Here is a 16,394-nt window from a genome sequence, read left to right as displayed (position 1 = left end):
ATAGAATAATTTCCACATTTTACTGAAAGTAAAATAATTTCTAAAATTTATAAGGTAAATTAATTTCTAAAATATTTACGAGATAGAATAATTTTCGACATGTATATGAAACTCAAAAATATATTTAATTTAGAAGTGTAATTATCGTTTTATTTTGAGAACACAGGAAATTATAGACGGAAAAATGAAATATTAAATAAATGTAAAAGGCATCATTTTAATTACTTTTTGTAAAATCTAAGTGACTCTATATTTAACTTCCTCGAGATGTGTAAACAAATGAATCATGTATTTTTTGGAGCAATATCTTTATTTTCCTACAAATACAAGTTTGTTGTTGTATATATTTATATGCATTTGTCTTAACAGTACCTTCATAAATATGCGAATATAACATTTACATGCTGATTTGTTCAAATATACATAACATAGTACTATTCAATGCTCGAGATTAGAGCGATCAAAGTTCTCCATATTAAGAAATACGCGTACATTAGCAGTAGAAAAAAAGAAACCATGTCATCTGAACGAACTTTCTAATGAGACTAGCGAATCAATCGTTCACACGTACACATGGTTTATTGCCGTATTCGTCGAATTCCCATCGTTTAAATTAAAACGAGGATCAAGAAGGTCCTTCAACAAAAATAAATTTATAATATCGCTTTGATAACAACTATATTGCAACTGAAGTAAATAAGATATGTGTTCTCTCCATCTGATCCGTTTGCTTAGCAATGATAAGAAAATATAATACATAGAGTACCGTTAGAAAATTCCATTTCAACGAGCAATTCATTCATTTTTTCTCGTTACTGTCGGTGCAATAATGCGATAAATATATGACTTCAATTCCCTTATGTCTAAATATTTTACTGTAATCATTTCGCTACGCTACAATGTATGTACAAATCTTACTAAGGTTACCTAAATGATATCGATTATGTCGTTTACACTGAAACAGAAATTTCTTTTCTATCTAACGCGTAAATCCATCCACCTAAAAAGTGTCTGCAAGATTAAAGGCGAATATTTCCGTTCATCCGAACAGAAAGTTCAAGCTCGACAATAGAAATTTCCATTTTCGTTCGAACATTATGACACTTTAGTTAATTGTGCGTAGGGTAGTTCTTCGATCGTCACAAACACACATTCTCTCTTGCTCTCTCACATTTTCTCGTAATCATGAATTAATATTCATCAATGAATTAATCGTGACCGATGAATGGTTCAAAGCATGTAGATGATACGATGACCTTCTAATATAGAGTACGAGTCGAAATTAATATAATACATTAAAATATAAAACAATAACAAATATATAATAATAAACTCGACGACAACGCGATACATCGTGTGAGAGTGAAGCGTCATATTCATCGGTGGCGCAAATGATAATGAAAAAATGTACAAGTGTCGATAATACGTCAAATTCTTTAACAGAATATTATACTATGTGAATTAAATACATCACGCTGGTACCAACTCGCAAGAACGTATACACAGAATCATTTTTATTGGATTCTGCAATCAAATATAACGATAAATACAAGATTAATATTACTGTAGCATCATATACAGGGTGTCCTAATCAATATTATGTTCGTATTAAACTTTTTATATACATTAATCGTAAAGATTGCAGCGTATTACAATAATATTGATACGAAGAAATCTGAGAAGATCGTCATCTTTGTAACTTCCTCCTTGTTGAGAAGTTTGTTTATATATTAAACAATACAATTAATGAATGTACGCTCGCTACATTTCCAAATGGTCATATGGAAATTCGATTCGGAATAATAATCTAGTTATTCTACGTGATAACGAAGACTTATAATATTTACGTTACACTTGCACTTGAGTTACGTGTTATTGTACAATAGCTCATTAATAAATTTTTTTTTATATACGATTCACGCATATGAAAATGATACACGCCGATTGTAATATAATATATCGGTGAATAGTTTAATATTTGTTTATACGTTAGAGTAAATATTGTTTCAATAAGGAAAAACGCATGGACGGCAGAAATCTTGTGTATACCATTTATACTCAGGCATAAACGAAAAATTCGTGAACAATTTTGAGTGTTCTCAACGATTCTTGGAAGCATAATATAATTCAAAGCAATTAATTAATTAATGAATTTTTACAATACCTTTCAATTACGTTGTTTCTATTAGCATATTGTCCAACACAAAAATAACAGTAAACTTGCTTATAAATATTCATATGCTTTAAGAAGGATTTTATTCGATTGAAAATAAAATATAAGTTCAATTAAAATCTTTGTGCACTTAGATTTGATACATTTACGTTTATAAATGCATAAAATCCCCAACCTACTGATGATGGATTATTAAATATTTTTGAGACTTTTCCATTATTCCTAAAAGTGAATTATTCAACACAAAAGCTTTTTTATAACTACGAAATTAAAATTGTAAATGGAATTTAATGTATATGTTGATTATCCATAGTGACATTAGGTAATAACAGCAGCAATAGTCTTATTTCAATATTTTAGTAACAATAGCAGCGATAGCAACAATAATGATAATAGTGGTAATCTACTTACATGCAATTAATAACTATGTATATATATATATACATATATATATATATACATATGTATATATATAGTATATATATATATATATACATATGTATATATATAGTATATATATATATATATATGTGTGTATATATATAGTTGGTGCAAATAAAACATATTCGCTTAACTCTAGCATACGAAATTACACAATTATTATACAATACCTTTTAGGAACTTGAAATTCTATAATATCGTTCTTTTTAAATAATCATGTATCGTTAAGCGGATTAAATTAAATGAATAAGCGTTAAATTCGCTTCAGTTCTTTTCATACGAAAGATACGAATTTCAAACAAAATCATTGACAGAAATTAATTTCTTTAAATAATAGTAATTAAAACGAAATAATGACAATAGTATTTTGTACGTCCCCTCGACTTTGTTCGTCTGATTGTTAATCACAAAATTAAATTAAATCGAGATTGTATCACTTGTTGTCACATCGTTACGACACGAACTTTGTTCTTGTAAAATCAATATTATATAGAGTGAGACGTAGCATCGATAGCTTACAATTAATGCGAACATGTAGAATATAGAATTAATTGAAATGTCGATACTATAGAAATTTCTGTCGACAATACAGTGTCAGTAGACCTGCCTGATAATATTTGTACACAAGTATAAATAGTGTAAAAACTACAGAAATAATATACTAATTCTATATCGTAGTTGATGGGCGTTATTCTTGTTGCAGTATGAAAAAATATTTACATTTAATGATCTTTAAAATTTAGGTTTAACATTAACTAGTTCCATTCACTTTGTACAATATTTTACACTTGACAGTGTCGTAGTATATTAATTATCTATAAATCTGATTGGATAAAGGTGTAAGACGTAAGTATTGCTCCTGTGTTTCCAGTGAAGAGTGTAAAGAATATTTTCTTTGAACATTACAAGAAACTCGTTGTCGTCCATCAACTACATTTACACGGTATACTTTCATATTTTAAAATATCCAATATATCCTCAACGAACATGTCTAACGAAATGAAACGTTGTAGACCGCTACGTTACATTTACTTGTTGAGTCTGTAAAATCTAATTGTATCTGTTAATCGTCATTGTCACACTACATGATATATTGCAATAACATATAAAATACAGTTACAGATTCATTTGATAATCTATGTTACCAAACATACTCTTTATAATTTTATAGCTCGACAAAATAGACGGAATACGTTGTTACGAAGGCACGAATAGGTCCTGCTGTATAAATTCAACAATTTTTCAGTTACAAATGTAAACTCTTGCCATAAAATTTCCTGTGAATTGCATTTACTGCAACAGGAAGTTATTCACTCATCGCAGTCTCGGTAAAAGTGCAATGTGTATTCCGAATAATCGACACCATGTTTGTTTTTACAAATATTCTGGAAAAAAAGATATATTTATTAATGTTGATATTCAAAACGTTACCATTTAAAACAGTTTAAAAGCATCTGGAGTTAATTACTTCTTGAGGTTGTACAGTAGGCACACGAAACCTTAATGTCTTCCTGAGATAATGAGCTACATCAAGAGAAAATGATTGATCTCCTGGTTGATTGTTAGTTTCCATATATTGAGCTGGTTGCTGCATCGTATATTTTCGATTGCATATCACCGATTCATCTACTCCAGAATTAGCTGGTAGAGAGCATTGTTGCACAACTTGCCAATACCAAGGCATTCCACTGAAAATATAGAATGTTTAACATGAGAGAAATAAAAATGGGAATTAGATAATCATTATCATATACGTTATGTAGGCATATACAACAATACATTTTTGTTAATTCCAACAAACATGGATGACAAAAACTAAATAATAAATATTAAATAAAAAATTAAAAAATAAATATTAAATAACATTACGTATTTATAATAAGTAATAATAATAAGCTATATAATAAAATCAGTTATAGATTAAATAGTATAATAAATTCTAATTTACTGATCTAGGATGGGAATAACAGAAACATTAAAAACTTACACAAAGTGCAAAGAAAGGTGTATATCTGGCATATACTTGGACAGGGGTATAATGCAAGTAACATTGTTCGGGGTATCCTGCGGAGATGCGGAACAATACTTCTGATCAAGAGAAGTGTTAAAGCTTTCTGCCACTATCCACAATTGTGGCTTGGGTTCTGGTGGCAATGATCCAGCAGCATTACTGGCTACCTCGCCCCAATCTCCTCCACCATTTTCCCTCCTCGTCCTCTTATGTAAATATTTATAATTATTCTGCAATGAATAAAGATTCATAGAATTATAATATGAAATTCATCTATATATTTATTTATTTATTTACCTCTTTTACAAGCGTCTGCGTGCTTGGATCCGACGGACTGATACCATTCTGAAAACCTTTACTAATCTTACGTTTCTCTTCATGTACATTTAATGGCTGTTCTATATGATCTGCTGGAAAAGTTAATGACCCTATTTTATACATAAAACTGATAGTATCAGATTGATTATTTAGTTAACTCTTTACGAGGATTGTGGTGCATAATATAGTACTTACAAATGGATTTCTTCTCTGGAGGATGATCCGGCTGAGGATCTTCAAATTGATGAATTTTTGCCGTGCAACAGTATACCTGGAAAGCAATTAATTAAAACAAAATTTGTAAAAAATGAAGAAATAATGGATTTTTTATACAGCAAATAAAGTAACTTTTAATTTTACCTGACAAGGATTCTCGAATTCAGTGAAATGTCTAGGACAACTCACTGGTCTACCAATAGGCACCGGACCTTTGGTCAAAGACGAATCCACGTCCGATCCCTGATCATTTTCATCCACGTTGCTGGGAACAGCGCCCGCGCCGCTTCTGCCCAGCCAATTTCCAGGAAATTCGCTACAAAGATTCATAAATACATAAAATATTTAGAAATAAATAAAATAATTTATAATTAGCACTAGATTTACCGGACCCGTCAAAATGTCGGGTTTAAATTTTCTTATTTCGCAGTTCTTAACATCTTGAAAGTATTAAATATCCAAAATGGTTTTAAAAATAAACAGTTTCACTTCAATACTGTAATGAACGCATAAAGAAACCAAAGAAAATGTAATGTTATGATTTTTATAAGGATTTCAATATATAATCATATTAAACGCTTGATAGTTTTAATATTGTTTAAAATTTATTTGCAAAATAAAATGTCGTTAGTGCAATTTACAAATGTCGAGTTTAGAAAACCTCATTTCCTCTGCCAATGATGGTAATATGTTAACATTAAAGTAAAAATAATATTATATTTTGTTAAATTTTATATTTTATTACAAACCTGCTCTTTTCATGTTTCGGTTGGGGTCCCGAGTTACTGATGGGATACCAAGTGATTTCTTGAGAATAAAGTTGCTGTTTCGTGTGCGGTGCTTGAGTGGAGAAAACGTTGCTTTTCACGGATAAACTACCGTCCGATCCTCTAGTGTGTGATCCGTGTTTGGTGAACGACGACGATAAAGTGCTGTCTAGCAACGAATTGTACCGTGGATCGTAATTAGGCGTACTCGACACCGTAGATGGATGAGCTGGTCTGATGGCTAACATTCCATTGCTGGCTACCGCCGACCATTCGAGGCTACTACGTTTCTGATATTCTAAGAAGTATAAAGTTGCCATTGCGACTAAGCTGAAAGTTAAATTGTTTCTTAGAAAACAGACTTTTCTTTAAACTAAATACATTAAAATGAATATTATAATTTATATAATACATTATAGAAGAATTAAATATTATGTATAAATTTATGCAGTGTAAATATAATAGATGTAATGTACGAAAAAAAATTAAAATTAATTACCAAAATGCCATAATAAGGATAAGAATAACGATAATAATCTGGATGAACTTATTGCTGCAAAGAAGTTCGTCCTGCTGCTCGTTCTTTTTCGATTTTCCCTGTACAATGGTCTTATTATTGATAGAGGATGAGTATTTATTACTTGATATACTAGATATTGTACTAATGGAACTTTTAAGGCTGTCGCCTCTCTTCAACTTCGCCAACCGTTTGTTTATTCGTTCCAGTTGGTCTATACGAGTCTCTAAGCTATCTGTTACCTACAACCGAACAATTCGGAATTAAACTATATCTTTTTCACGCAATAGAGGATCATCTAAAAATAATATGTCGAAGAAGATAACAGAATTTTCTTAAGAGATAAAAGATTTAAAAATATATACGTATGAGAAACTTACTTTACATAATTCTTTCACGGCACCAACATTCTCCATGAATATTCTTTCTTTATTCACTACCAAAAAGTTCTCGATCCTTTGACCATTCGGAAGAACTATGTCGCCCGCTGGTAGCACTGCTTCCGGCAATATTTGCTGAACTTCTTGCGCTATCACACCAGTGTCTTCTTGTTGCTTGATACCCAAGCCAGAATGCTGCGCGAATTCTGGTGCGTATCTATACCGAACTACTCTCAATTGCTGCACGTTCCGCAATTGTTCGCGCGTATCCACCTCCTGCACATTCTGCTTCGCTCGTGCATCGCTGGGCTGAACGATGTGACCCGTCACCTGGGTGCAATTGTATGGATTGTAGGGATGTAAAGCCTATACCTTATAGTATCGAGTTCGAGACGAATACAAGACTTTGAATTCAATTCAATAAATATGAATATTTTCTTGCGAACCTAGTTATAAAATATATCATAAGAGTCTCAATTAACTTAACTACACCTTACAAGGAAACCGTTTGAACCAGCATACGCTGATTTCGATGAAACTTACGTGAGATATAATTCTCAAGAAAATATTTGACACGTACTTTTTCTTATCAGCCAACGTACACTTTGAAGGGGTGAAAACACTTCTCAAAGTTCAGGGGTATATTTTTACAATATCTCTAAAATTAGGGAGTGTAGGAACAAACATTTTTTTCAAATTGCTCCTCTCAAAATTAACAATTTATATTTCTTTTCTACGCCTTCTAGTTTTAGAGATATTGTAAAAAATATACTTTCTACTCTGAACTTTCAGGAGTGTTTTCACCCTTTCAAAGTGGACGTTGGCTGATAAGAAAAAATACGTGTCAAATATTTTCTTGAGGACTATGTCTCATGTAAGTTTCAACGAAATCGGCGTGTGCTGATTCAAAAGGTTCCTTTGTTAGTTTTGAGAAATAACTTTAATATATACAGGGTGAGGCATTCAACCGTGCCACCTGAATTTACTTGTAAACCAGTTATCACATTTAAAAAATGTTTAAAACGAAAGTCATTAGGTATTAATCATACCAAGCGTATTTTCTTCAACTAGTTTGAGCTCTTGATGTCAAACAACTTTTGCCTCAAACATTTTTTTTACCCAGCAAATAGAGTTTGGTACGATTAAACGACTCACTCCGCATATGTGTACCAGCCAAGATACACAATCGTTGAAATAAAAATTAGAAGTTATTAATAAGTAAGTAAGAACACAATTAGTAAGATTTATATTTAAGAAACTAGGACTTTAGAATGAGCAAAAATAATATTATAATAATAATATGCAGAATAATTCAACAAAATGTTAGATAAGTGTTTGAAATCATGAATTTTAGCGCAAATATCGTACCTTCATGTTACCATGAACGACCAGAGCTTCGTCGGGTCTGTCGGTATTAATTCCAACTCGACCAGCATGGTAAACGCTATCTGGCGCTGCACCTCTCTGCCAACCTCCTTCAGCACCAACACCGCTGCCTTCTGATTCGAATTGACCTGGATTACTTGCCTATATAAAGCACAAATACGTGTATTACATTGTATATCTTTTCATCATTTCTTACAGAAAAATAATGATACATAAGGAATGTAAAATTAATAATAAAAAGTTAATAATAAATTAATGAATTAATTAGTAAATGTAAGAAATTAATAAATTAAGTTAATTGTTTAATTTTTTATGTATAATATTATATTGTGTATTTGTTCGTCATGATGGTCTTATAGCGAAAGACACCAACCCTGACTATTATCCTTTCCGACGCGTGAGCTACCACCTGGTAGCTAGCTTGGTCAGCGGTGTGAGCGTGCAAGCCAACGACCAAATGAAAATATCTTTGATCCGGATTCGGTTTTCCTTTCTTCCGCATATTATTGCTAGTCGTTTCGCTGAAGTGCAGACGGCCAACGGTTACTTTGGTCACTCGTTCACCGCCCAGTTCCACCCTGAAAGCAGCTCTATTTTAGCGTAACGCAGTAACTTTTTATACATCGTCGAGAATGAAAGAATTTCGCACCAAGGGATCCGAAAATTGTTTGTGCAATCTCCAAATATAAAAAGTAAACCAAAGAGTTACTATAGTTAGAGGGTGTCCCAGGTGTACGTTGAAATATTTTAAATTATGCCATCTGTAACAGCCTAAGACACCCTATATACAGTGTTCCACAGATTAATATTGTTTTTATATAAATAATTAACGCTTTTATGTAAATAAGAATAAGTGAAAACTAATTTTTGTATAAACATATTTTATTTTCCAACTATTTTCATCGTCTAATTGTTACTAAATAATTGTCAGTGGTTTATTTAGGAAAAAAGTTACTTCCAAAAATGTACCGAATACCTCATAATTTAATACAGTATTAATATTAATTGAATACACCATTATATGTATTACAGAGTTAAGCAAACATCGAAATTTTAAAAAAGCCATTCAACTCACAATTAAAAACTTTGATTTCTATCCATAAGAAACTTCTTATATAGTCACAAATAAAAATATTTTACACCAAGTGTAACGAGAACATCGTGGAACACTGCTCCATTTATAAAACACCTATCCATAGGATTGTTAGTAGACTTACGTCACAGGATGAAACGGTTTCTTGCTCCTGTCGCTCTGGCTCTGTTCAACCCGGATTGTCTGCGTTGGAGACTCCACCTTGACACCGTAAAAGTGTAATTGAAAGCTACTTATCTTTTTCAATCCTTCACCGGTCCGGACAAATATAGCTTCGCCCTGGAGCTGAGCGTGGCAAGTAATCTGAAAAATCACGACGATCTCAACTCCTTGTTTTATGACTACATATAAAACTCGTAGTGAAGATTCCAATTTTTTAATGTCCTTAGTATAAAAATATTACTTTCTTCCTTTAAGTCGAAATTAAATTGTACCATTTTAACACTAATGTTTAATGTATACTACAGTATAGTAAACGCAAGTTTAGAATAAACGCAAAATTGTTTTTCCTTCTAATGAACTATTGAAAATAATATAATCTCGGTGAAGACAGTTTAAAATAAAATTGTAATTCAAAGGGCTTATTTCTCTAGCTTATTCTTTCTCTCTGTATCCTCGAGGAGTGTATAAGGAAAATCGTGGAAAAAGTGGCCCACTTTTTGAAAAAGCTACATCATACATATCATTAATACCTAACAGAACAAAATATTTTTATGAAAGTAAAGTACATATACAAAGAATAGTTAAATAGACTTCTGTGCAACATTCAGTATACCACTAAAAACAGTTGAAAATACAAATGTTTGACGGTTTAAATAAGATCGAGCCATCTTTATACATGTCAATTTCAGTAAAGCTGAACGATTTAGAAATATGGGTCTAGAGTAAATGTGCCTATTCACCTGAAAATGATTTTTCTTCTGGCAAACAAACGCGTCATCGGAGTTACTGAAATTGAATCCCTTGTCCGCGTCGACACGGTAATGCGGCACTGGAAGTTCTTTCAGATTGTGGTCGCAAAGAACATGCCAGGATGTCTGCTGAAAGGGATGAAACCGGATGCATTGGTAGCTGGCGTCGATATAGCTGTTGTCCGCAACCTCGTCGCCATCGAGGACCGCGCTGCTGCTGCTGCAACTGTGCTCCACCGTGCCCAGTTCCGGTTCCTGTGCGACAATACCGCCAATAAGACGAATATTACAGGGAAACTGTAATTATAGTATTGACAAAAATGAGAAAGGGATCGATAGACTGCAAATCTTCGTAAAATAGTATAGATATAGTCAAATCGGTGTTAAAAAGTTTTTATTTGATATCAAAATAACAAATAAAGATGACAAATAATTGTCTGCCCAAAGATAAGTAACAAATATATTTAAAAATAAGCATATAAATAAATTTCAATATTGTTATTATAGCGGGTGTCAAAAAAGTAGCAAAAAAGTTACAAAATTTCGAACTTAGGTACGGAAAATTTTGTTATTTTGAAAGAGACAGAAGCAATGACGACATTCATAAGATTAAGCAACTATTTTATTTTTCTGCGTGAGATAAGTGCTTAAATAGCTATCGCTAAATAAAGTGCAATTATTATAACACAATAATTCGTTAAAAATATAAGTGAAGATAAATTATGAATCTGAATAACAAGAAAGTTTACTCGTTGCACCTGCTTGACGTGAACAAGCCCATCCTGGCTCAATTTCCTCTTCTTCGGCGCTGATTGCAGCGACGAATACAAGGTATTGATATTACCAGGACTGTGCTCGTGTGGAAGTGGCACCAGAGTCTGTCCTATCGGTTGTTGAGATTGTAGATTCGGGGTTGTTGGCTGGAGATGCGAAGTCAGGACCGAATGAGATAGTAACAACGGATCCGTGGACGAAGTTAAAGTCCTTGGCGAGGACGGTAGTAGGTTCGGCGCGTAGTTTGCTTGATTGCCTTGATGGTGGAGAAGCATTTCTTGAAGAGCTACCTTTTGATCTGAAGAAAGAAGAAAGTAGATTGTGCACTACAATATTCTTAACACTTCTTAATTGAAATACACGTATCTCCTGATTTACTCGATACTTTATTTACACGATTTTCCTTTCACACGGTTTTCAAAATAAGATTTTTTAAAAAATGTTAAAAGTAAAGATTTTTGCTGCGCAGATATTTCGATAGTAAATTTTTTATTTCGTTCGATTGGTAACACTGGCATTAAATCTAAAAAAGGGAATTCCCCTTTTTGTATACATACAAAAACTATTCATGTGAATTAGCGCAGTAAAGCTCAGTAAATCTTTAACAGCAGGGAGTGTGTATTGTTGTACTTTTTCTAATCAAAATTTTTTAAAATGCCATATTTACTGGTTGGTCATAAACAAGTATAGTTTTTGTAACGTTTTTATAATTTACTTAACATTGTATGGGTTTGCTTTCTTGATTCAATTATTGGTTTCATTTTTTATGAATGTTATACTTCTCGTATTTATAAAATGAATTGTTTACTTATAGCTTCATATATTCGTCATTTCACGAACAACCTGACATTTTTACGTCTTTCATAGTATTTTACTTTTATTTTATGTTGAAATAAATGAATTTAATTAAATATATAACTGACTAAATTATATAAATTTTGGTTTGTTTTCGATTTACACGATATTCTGAGGAACCGGTCTTCCGTGTAAATCGGGTGATAGGTGTATTAGATTCAATAAAGGTATAAGTAAAAAAAATTGATTCGAAGGAAATACAATTGAAAGTATAGCAAGTAGAATTGTTTAAATATTTCAGAAACACGGTTTTATACATGAAAAAATGGAAAATGTTTCATGCATGAAATTAAAAATCAAAATCAATATTCTTTCATTTATAATAATTCAAAAACACTTTTTTTAGTATATTACATTACTTGTGCATTATTTTGTAGTAAAATTACATTCATAATATTAACAATAACAATAATAACAAGAATAAGATAAAGAAGAAGTAATATTATTATATTTTATTATTAACAATTTTTTTAATAGTCAGTTACATTAATTGAATGATCGAAACATAGAAAATGTGAAATCGCTTACAATACGCAGCTAGAACGGAGCAAAAAAGTATTCGTATAGTAATAATCAGGAAGTATTATTCTAATAACGAAAAACGTATTGTTACATATTAAAGACAAATATATTTAAAATGAGATTAAAGTAAAGAAGAATTGCGAAGAATTAATTTTTAATAAAATGTATAATAATACAAGATACTCAATGTTGAATTTGTTCGTAACTTACGTGGCGAGTGCACATGTTGAGTGTCGTTGTGACCAGGTGGCGAGTACGGGGGCTCGCTGCCACTGTCCGGTGGACTTTCGGGCAACGCGTGTCTAGAAGCAGAAGATCTAATCTATTCACATTGAATATGTAAAACGCGAATATTTATGAGAATATGAATGTTTATACATTACTACATATGTAGTGTACAGAAATCGGATCGCAAGAATAAATGTTATTCGCCTTTAAAAATTCTATAGAAATCCAAATAAGAATTCCAAAAAGTCATTAAAATTTGCCGCATTTTTAATTACCTTAAATACTAAGAAATCGTATATTCTACGAATAATAATAAAGCACAAAAATGAATGTAAATAATGCATAAAGCGCGCAACCTAAAGATATCCAACCATAAATTTTAAATAATAAGTTTTCAGAATTCCTATAAAATAATTCTTTTTTTGGTGCATTCATAATTTTTATGTTATTTATTACCCCGTATTGGACAAATTCTGAATTATTTTCGACCTATCAATGAAATATATTCACGCAGAGCTAAACAGTCAATTCTATGAAAAAATGTAATGTTAATAATCTGCATGTAAATCGTGCAGATATCGAGTAAAGTATAGTTTATATTATTTATACATTTATTTTGCACTTTTCCATGTACACTGTGTTACCGTCATTTGAAAAGCCATAATAACATTCAATATAATATGATTCGATAGAGAAACTAATTTTAAAGTACATATTAGAAGATTTATGAAATGGGTCATAAATGATCCAGTATCGCCTTCCGCATCGCTCATAGATGGTAGGTCGTTCAAGAGTTAACAATATTACCATCTCGTGTGCACATAAAACATTAATGGAAACACGACATTGCTTTTCAAAGCACCTATATATTTACTAATTAACACGACCACTCTATGAATGACCATATATGCGTTACTACATTCATTATGTAGACTCGCTTATCTTTTTCTCTGCAATAGATCGTCCGATTAAGTTAAACAGGGAAAGTAGCGAACGTGAGTGTTATAAAACGAAAGTTGAAACACCGTACAAGGGTAGTTCTAGATTCTAGCGGAAAAGAAACTCCAAAATTAAATTCCACGAAAGAAACCATATAAATAAAACATATATAGTAACTTCACCGTGAATTTCCATCGCGGATATTCCATATTGCTCTTCTGTACCGAAGTTGCATCATCAAATATAATTTTATTGTACCAGTAATCTATGAATAACAAAACTGTTCGCATATTAATATTACTTGAACAAGTTTTTCATAATTAATCTAAACTAGCGGAAATATAAAGACAAACATTTATTGCTTTGTACAATTATATTTTCGCTAGTTAAGTTACTCTGTATGTTACTAATGTACCAAAATAATTTATCAGAGTAAAAGATACTTTTCCAAATTACTGAAACATTTTCTTCATATTTAAGTCTTAAAGCAATTACGATTATTAAGCATTCAGCCTACAAAATGATATTTGAATTTAATTAAATAATTTATTAACAACTTTGTATAAATTAGGAATAAAATGGTCATTCAAGAGAATATTTATGCAATTAAAATTCTCAAGTAAAAATAATTCTAAAGAAATTCATTTATTTATTTATTTATAAGAGATTCATTCAATAACATTCTTTAAATCATTTCGTTTATTTTCAAATGGAACAATATGTTTGTCAAAATATTTTCATTGCTCACTGTTTATGTATCATGTTCAACTTACGGATGAACGTACGATTGTGGATCCTTGTAGGTGGCGCCGTTCGGCACAGTCGTGGTGCCGGATGTGCACGTGTTCGACACCGGATGGCTCTGCGTAATCGGCGAGGGTAGTCGAGACGGTGGTTGTTGTGGAACCGCCGCCTCGACGCGACCGTTGTGAGTCGCCGTGCCGCCGCCATTTTCGTTGTGCGCGAGCGTGTCCGCGAAATATCTGCAATAAAGTAAATATACTTTGTGATTATACTAGGCAATATCGTTTCAATACAGAAGCAACAATGCGAGACTGTTAAATCTGACTAAAACTGATAATTCTATAAATATCATTGAATATAATGAACATGTTATTGAAATAAATTTAATTGTCATTTTTATTATCATTATTATTCTTCTCAATCGCGTTGTAAAACATTTTTAAAGCAAGGGAGTATGAACAGTGCATGTAAACGGCAAAGGAAAACAAGAAATTGATATTATCGATAATTCCTGTAATTTTGTATATGTTTTTTACATTGTATCTAGTAAAGTATATATTTTAACTAACAATTGTGCAAAACAGTAAAATGTAGAATTTTTCATAAATTCGATATGTTTCGGGCATTTTTAAGAGTACTTTATACTTCAATCTATTACATGGCTGATTTTTTAATCTTTTACTCTTTTACTCTTTTACTCTTTTACTTTACTGTAAATATAGGTAAAACAAATCTCTAGCAATTAAAATAAATAAAATGTAATATAAATTAATGTGAGCAAATACTATGCCACAATTGAAAAAAGACAACTGTAGATACGTATGGTTAAATGACAAGTTAATTAATTAATTTTCTCCTCATCACGATGAATGATAAACGCACGTTACAATGTCATAAATATTCATAGCTGATAATATTTATAATGGAACCCTATAATTTCACAAATTAAATGTCCATGTACTAATATCTACTACAACTGTGAAACAAACTTACTTTTTCAATCAAATAATAATTTATCCTGCTTTAATAAATCTTTCCTCATGGACTTGAATCACATTAAATACTACACCTCGTTAGGACATAGTAATAAATTCGTGAATTCTTATCATTTTCCAGTTATTCGGTAAATTTTCGATAGTATTATCGTTACAATTTCAATACATAACAGATATGTCTTTGAGAAACACGCGCCGGATACGCAAAATGTCACAAAAAAATAAATTACCGCTTGCATTAATCAACGTTCCACACATGTATTTTACAAAACTTTTAAATTATTCTTTTTCCTTTTTGTATTTTAAACAAAACTCCGGATATAACATACCGTTACCTAATGGTTTCTCCGACACTGACCCACTGGTGCATTATTTTCAGAACGACTCGCCCGCGGAATACCGTATTTTTTTTCTTCCTTTTCGTCGAACTATCATCGATTTCGTAACAAAATCGTTCTTCATCGGTAAGTCGATTTACGAGGTAACGGTCGGCGGAATTCAATCTAACGAATCAATCAAAACACGCAATTACGGAACCTAATGACTATCAATTTCTACTAATCGATGATCAAAGTGGAATCTGATAAATTGAATTTGAGATGGTAACAGTTCAGACACAAATATTTTTTTTTTTATATTCGGAGTTTCCCACTTCGAATTCTCATGAATTCCGACTACGTGACACATCATTTCCGTAACAATTTGCATTCGATTACAGACACTATTATAATCATCCTAATAATTATGCAATTACCTTGTCACGATTTCGAATTAATGATTCTTGAAATTTATATTGACTCCTGATCGACAGTTTTTTTTGCTACTATTGCTCTCTTGCACTTTCGATAATCTGAAATTCATACAATCTCTGGGAATCATGGAATCCATCAGAACTGCATGATTTATACGACTCTTCTGAGAATTTCAAATTTATATCCAAGATTTTTCAAATTCTTTAGATTTATTGGATCTCTGGAACATCCTATCCAAGATTGATAGCATTTCCCAGGGCAATGGAATTTCTAAAACTCGAGACCATTCAGAATCAATAGGATTTCTATTTACCTTTAGAATTCTCGAAACTTCTATAATTATTAGAACCTCTAAAATTCCTAAACAAATTT

The 16,394-nt window shown here is 31.5% G+C and overlaps 1 protein-coding gene across 9 annotated transcripts in view; it reads right to left on the bottom strand.

Annotated features, from left to right (window-relative positions):
- Positions 1 to 268: 268 nt before the first annotated feature.
- The window catches only part of LOC116424739 (myelin regulatory factor), a 112,890-nt gene continuing 96,764 nt past the window's right edge, over positions 269 to 16,394 (bottom strand). The window contains exons 3-18 of one of the 9 annotated variants that reach the window (XM_031971523.2): positions 14,305 to 14,514; positions 12,575 to 12,666; positions 10,963 to 11,285; positions 10,205 to 10,468; positions 9,427 to 9,605; positions 8,583 to 8,799; positions 8,192 to 8,350; positions 6,824 to 7,153; positions 6,426 to 6,685; positions 5,909 to 6,256; positions 5,304 to 5,475; positions 5,139 to 5,214; positions 4,923 to 5,053; positions 4,602 to 4,855; positions 4,083 to 4,302; positions 269 to 3,999 (exon numbers count right to left, since the gene is read on the bottom strand). In XM_031971523.2, coding sequence (XP_031827383.1) covers positions 3,925 to 3,999; positions 4,083 to 4,302; positions 4,602 to 4,855; positions 4,923 to 5,053; positions 5,139 to 5,214; positions 5,304 to 5,475; positions 5,909 to 6,256; positions 6,426 to 6,685; positions 6,824 to 7,153; positions 8,192 to 8,350; positions 8,583 to 8,799; positions 9,427 to 9,605; positions 10,205 to 10,468; positions 10,963 to 11,285; positions 12,575 to 12,666; positions 14,305 to 14,514 — 3,310 coding nt within the window. In that variant the 3' untranslated portion in view covers positions 269 to 3,924. Of the gene's footprint in view, positions 4,000 to 4,082; positions 4,303 to 4,601; positions 4,856 to 4,922; positions 5,054 to 5,138; positions 5,215 to 5,303; positions 5,476 to 5,908; positions 6,257 to 6,425; positions 6,686 to 6,823; positions 7,154 to 8,191; positions 8,351 to 8,582; positions 8,800 to 9,426; positions 9,606 to 10,204; positions 10,511 to 10,962; positions 11,286 to 12,574; positions 12,667 to 14,304; positions 14,515 to 16,394 lie in introns of all 9 variants that reach the window. The other 8 variants (XM_031971519.2, XM_031971522.2, XM_031971525.2 and 5 more) reach the window with 8 other exon arrangements.

This window comes from Nomia melanderi, chromosome 5, assembly GCF_051020985.1.
Source record: "Nomia melanderi isolate GNS246 chromosome 5, iyNomMela1, whole genome shotgun sequence".
Classification (NCBI taxonomy): Eukaryota; Metazoa; Arthropoda; class Insecta; order Hymenoptera; family Halictidae; genus Nomia; species Nomia melanderi.
The sequence above is the reverse complement of the archived record's forward strand: the minus strand, read 5'-3'. Positions and strand labels throughout refer to the sequence as shown.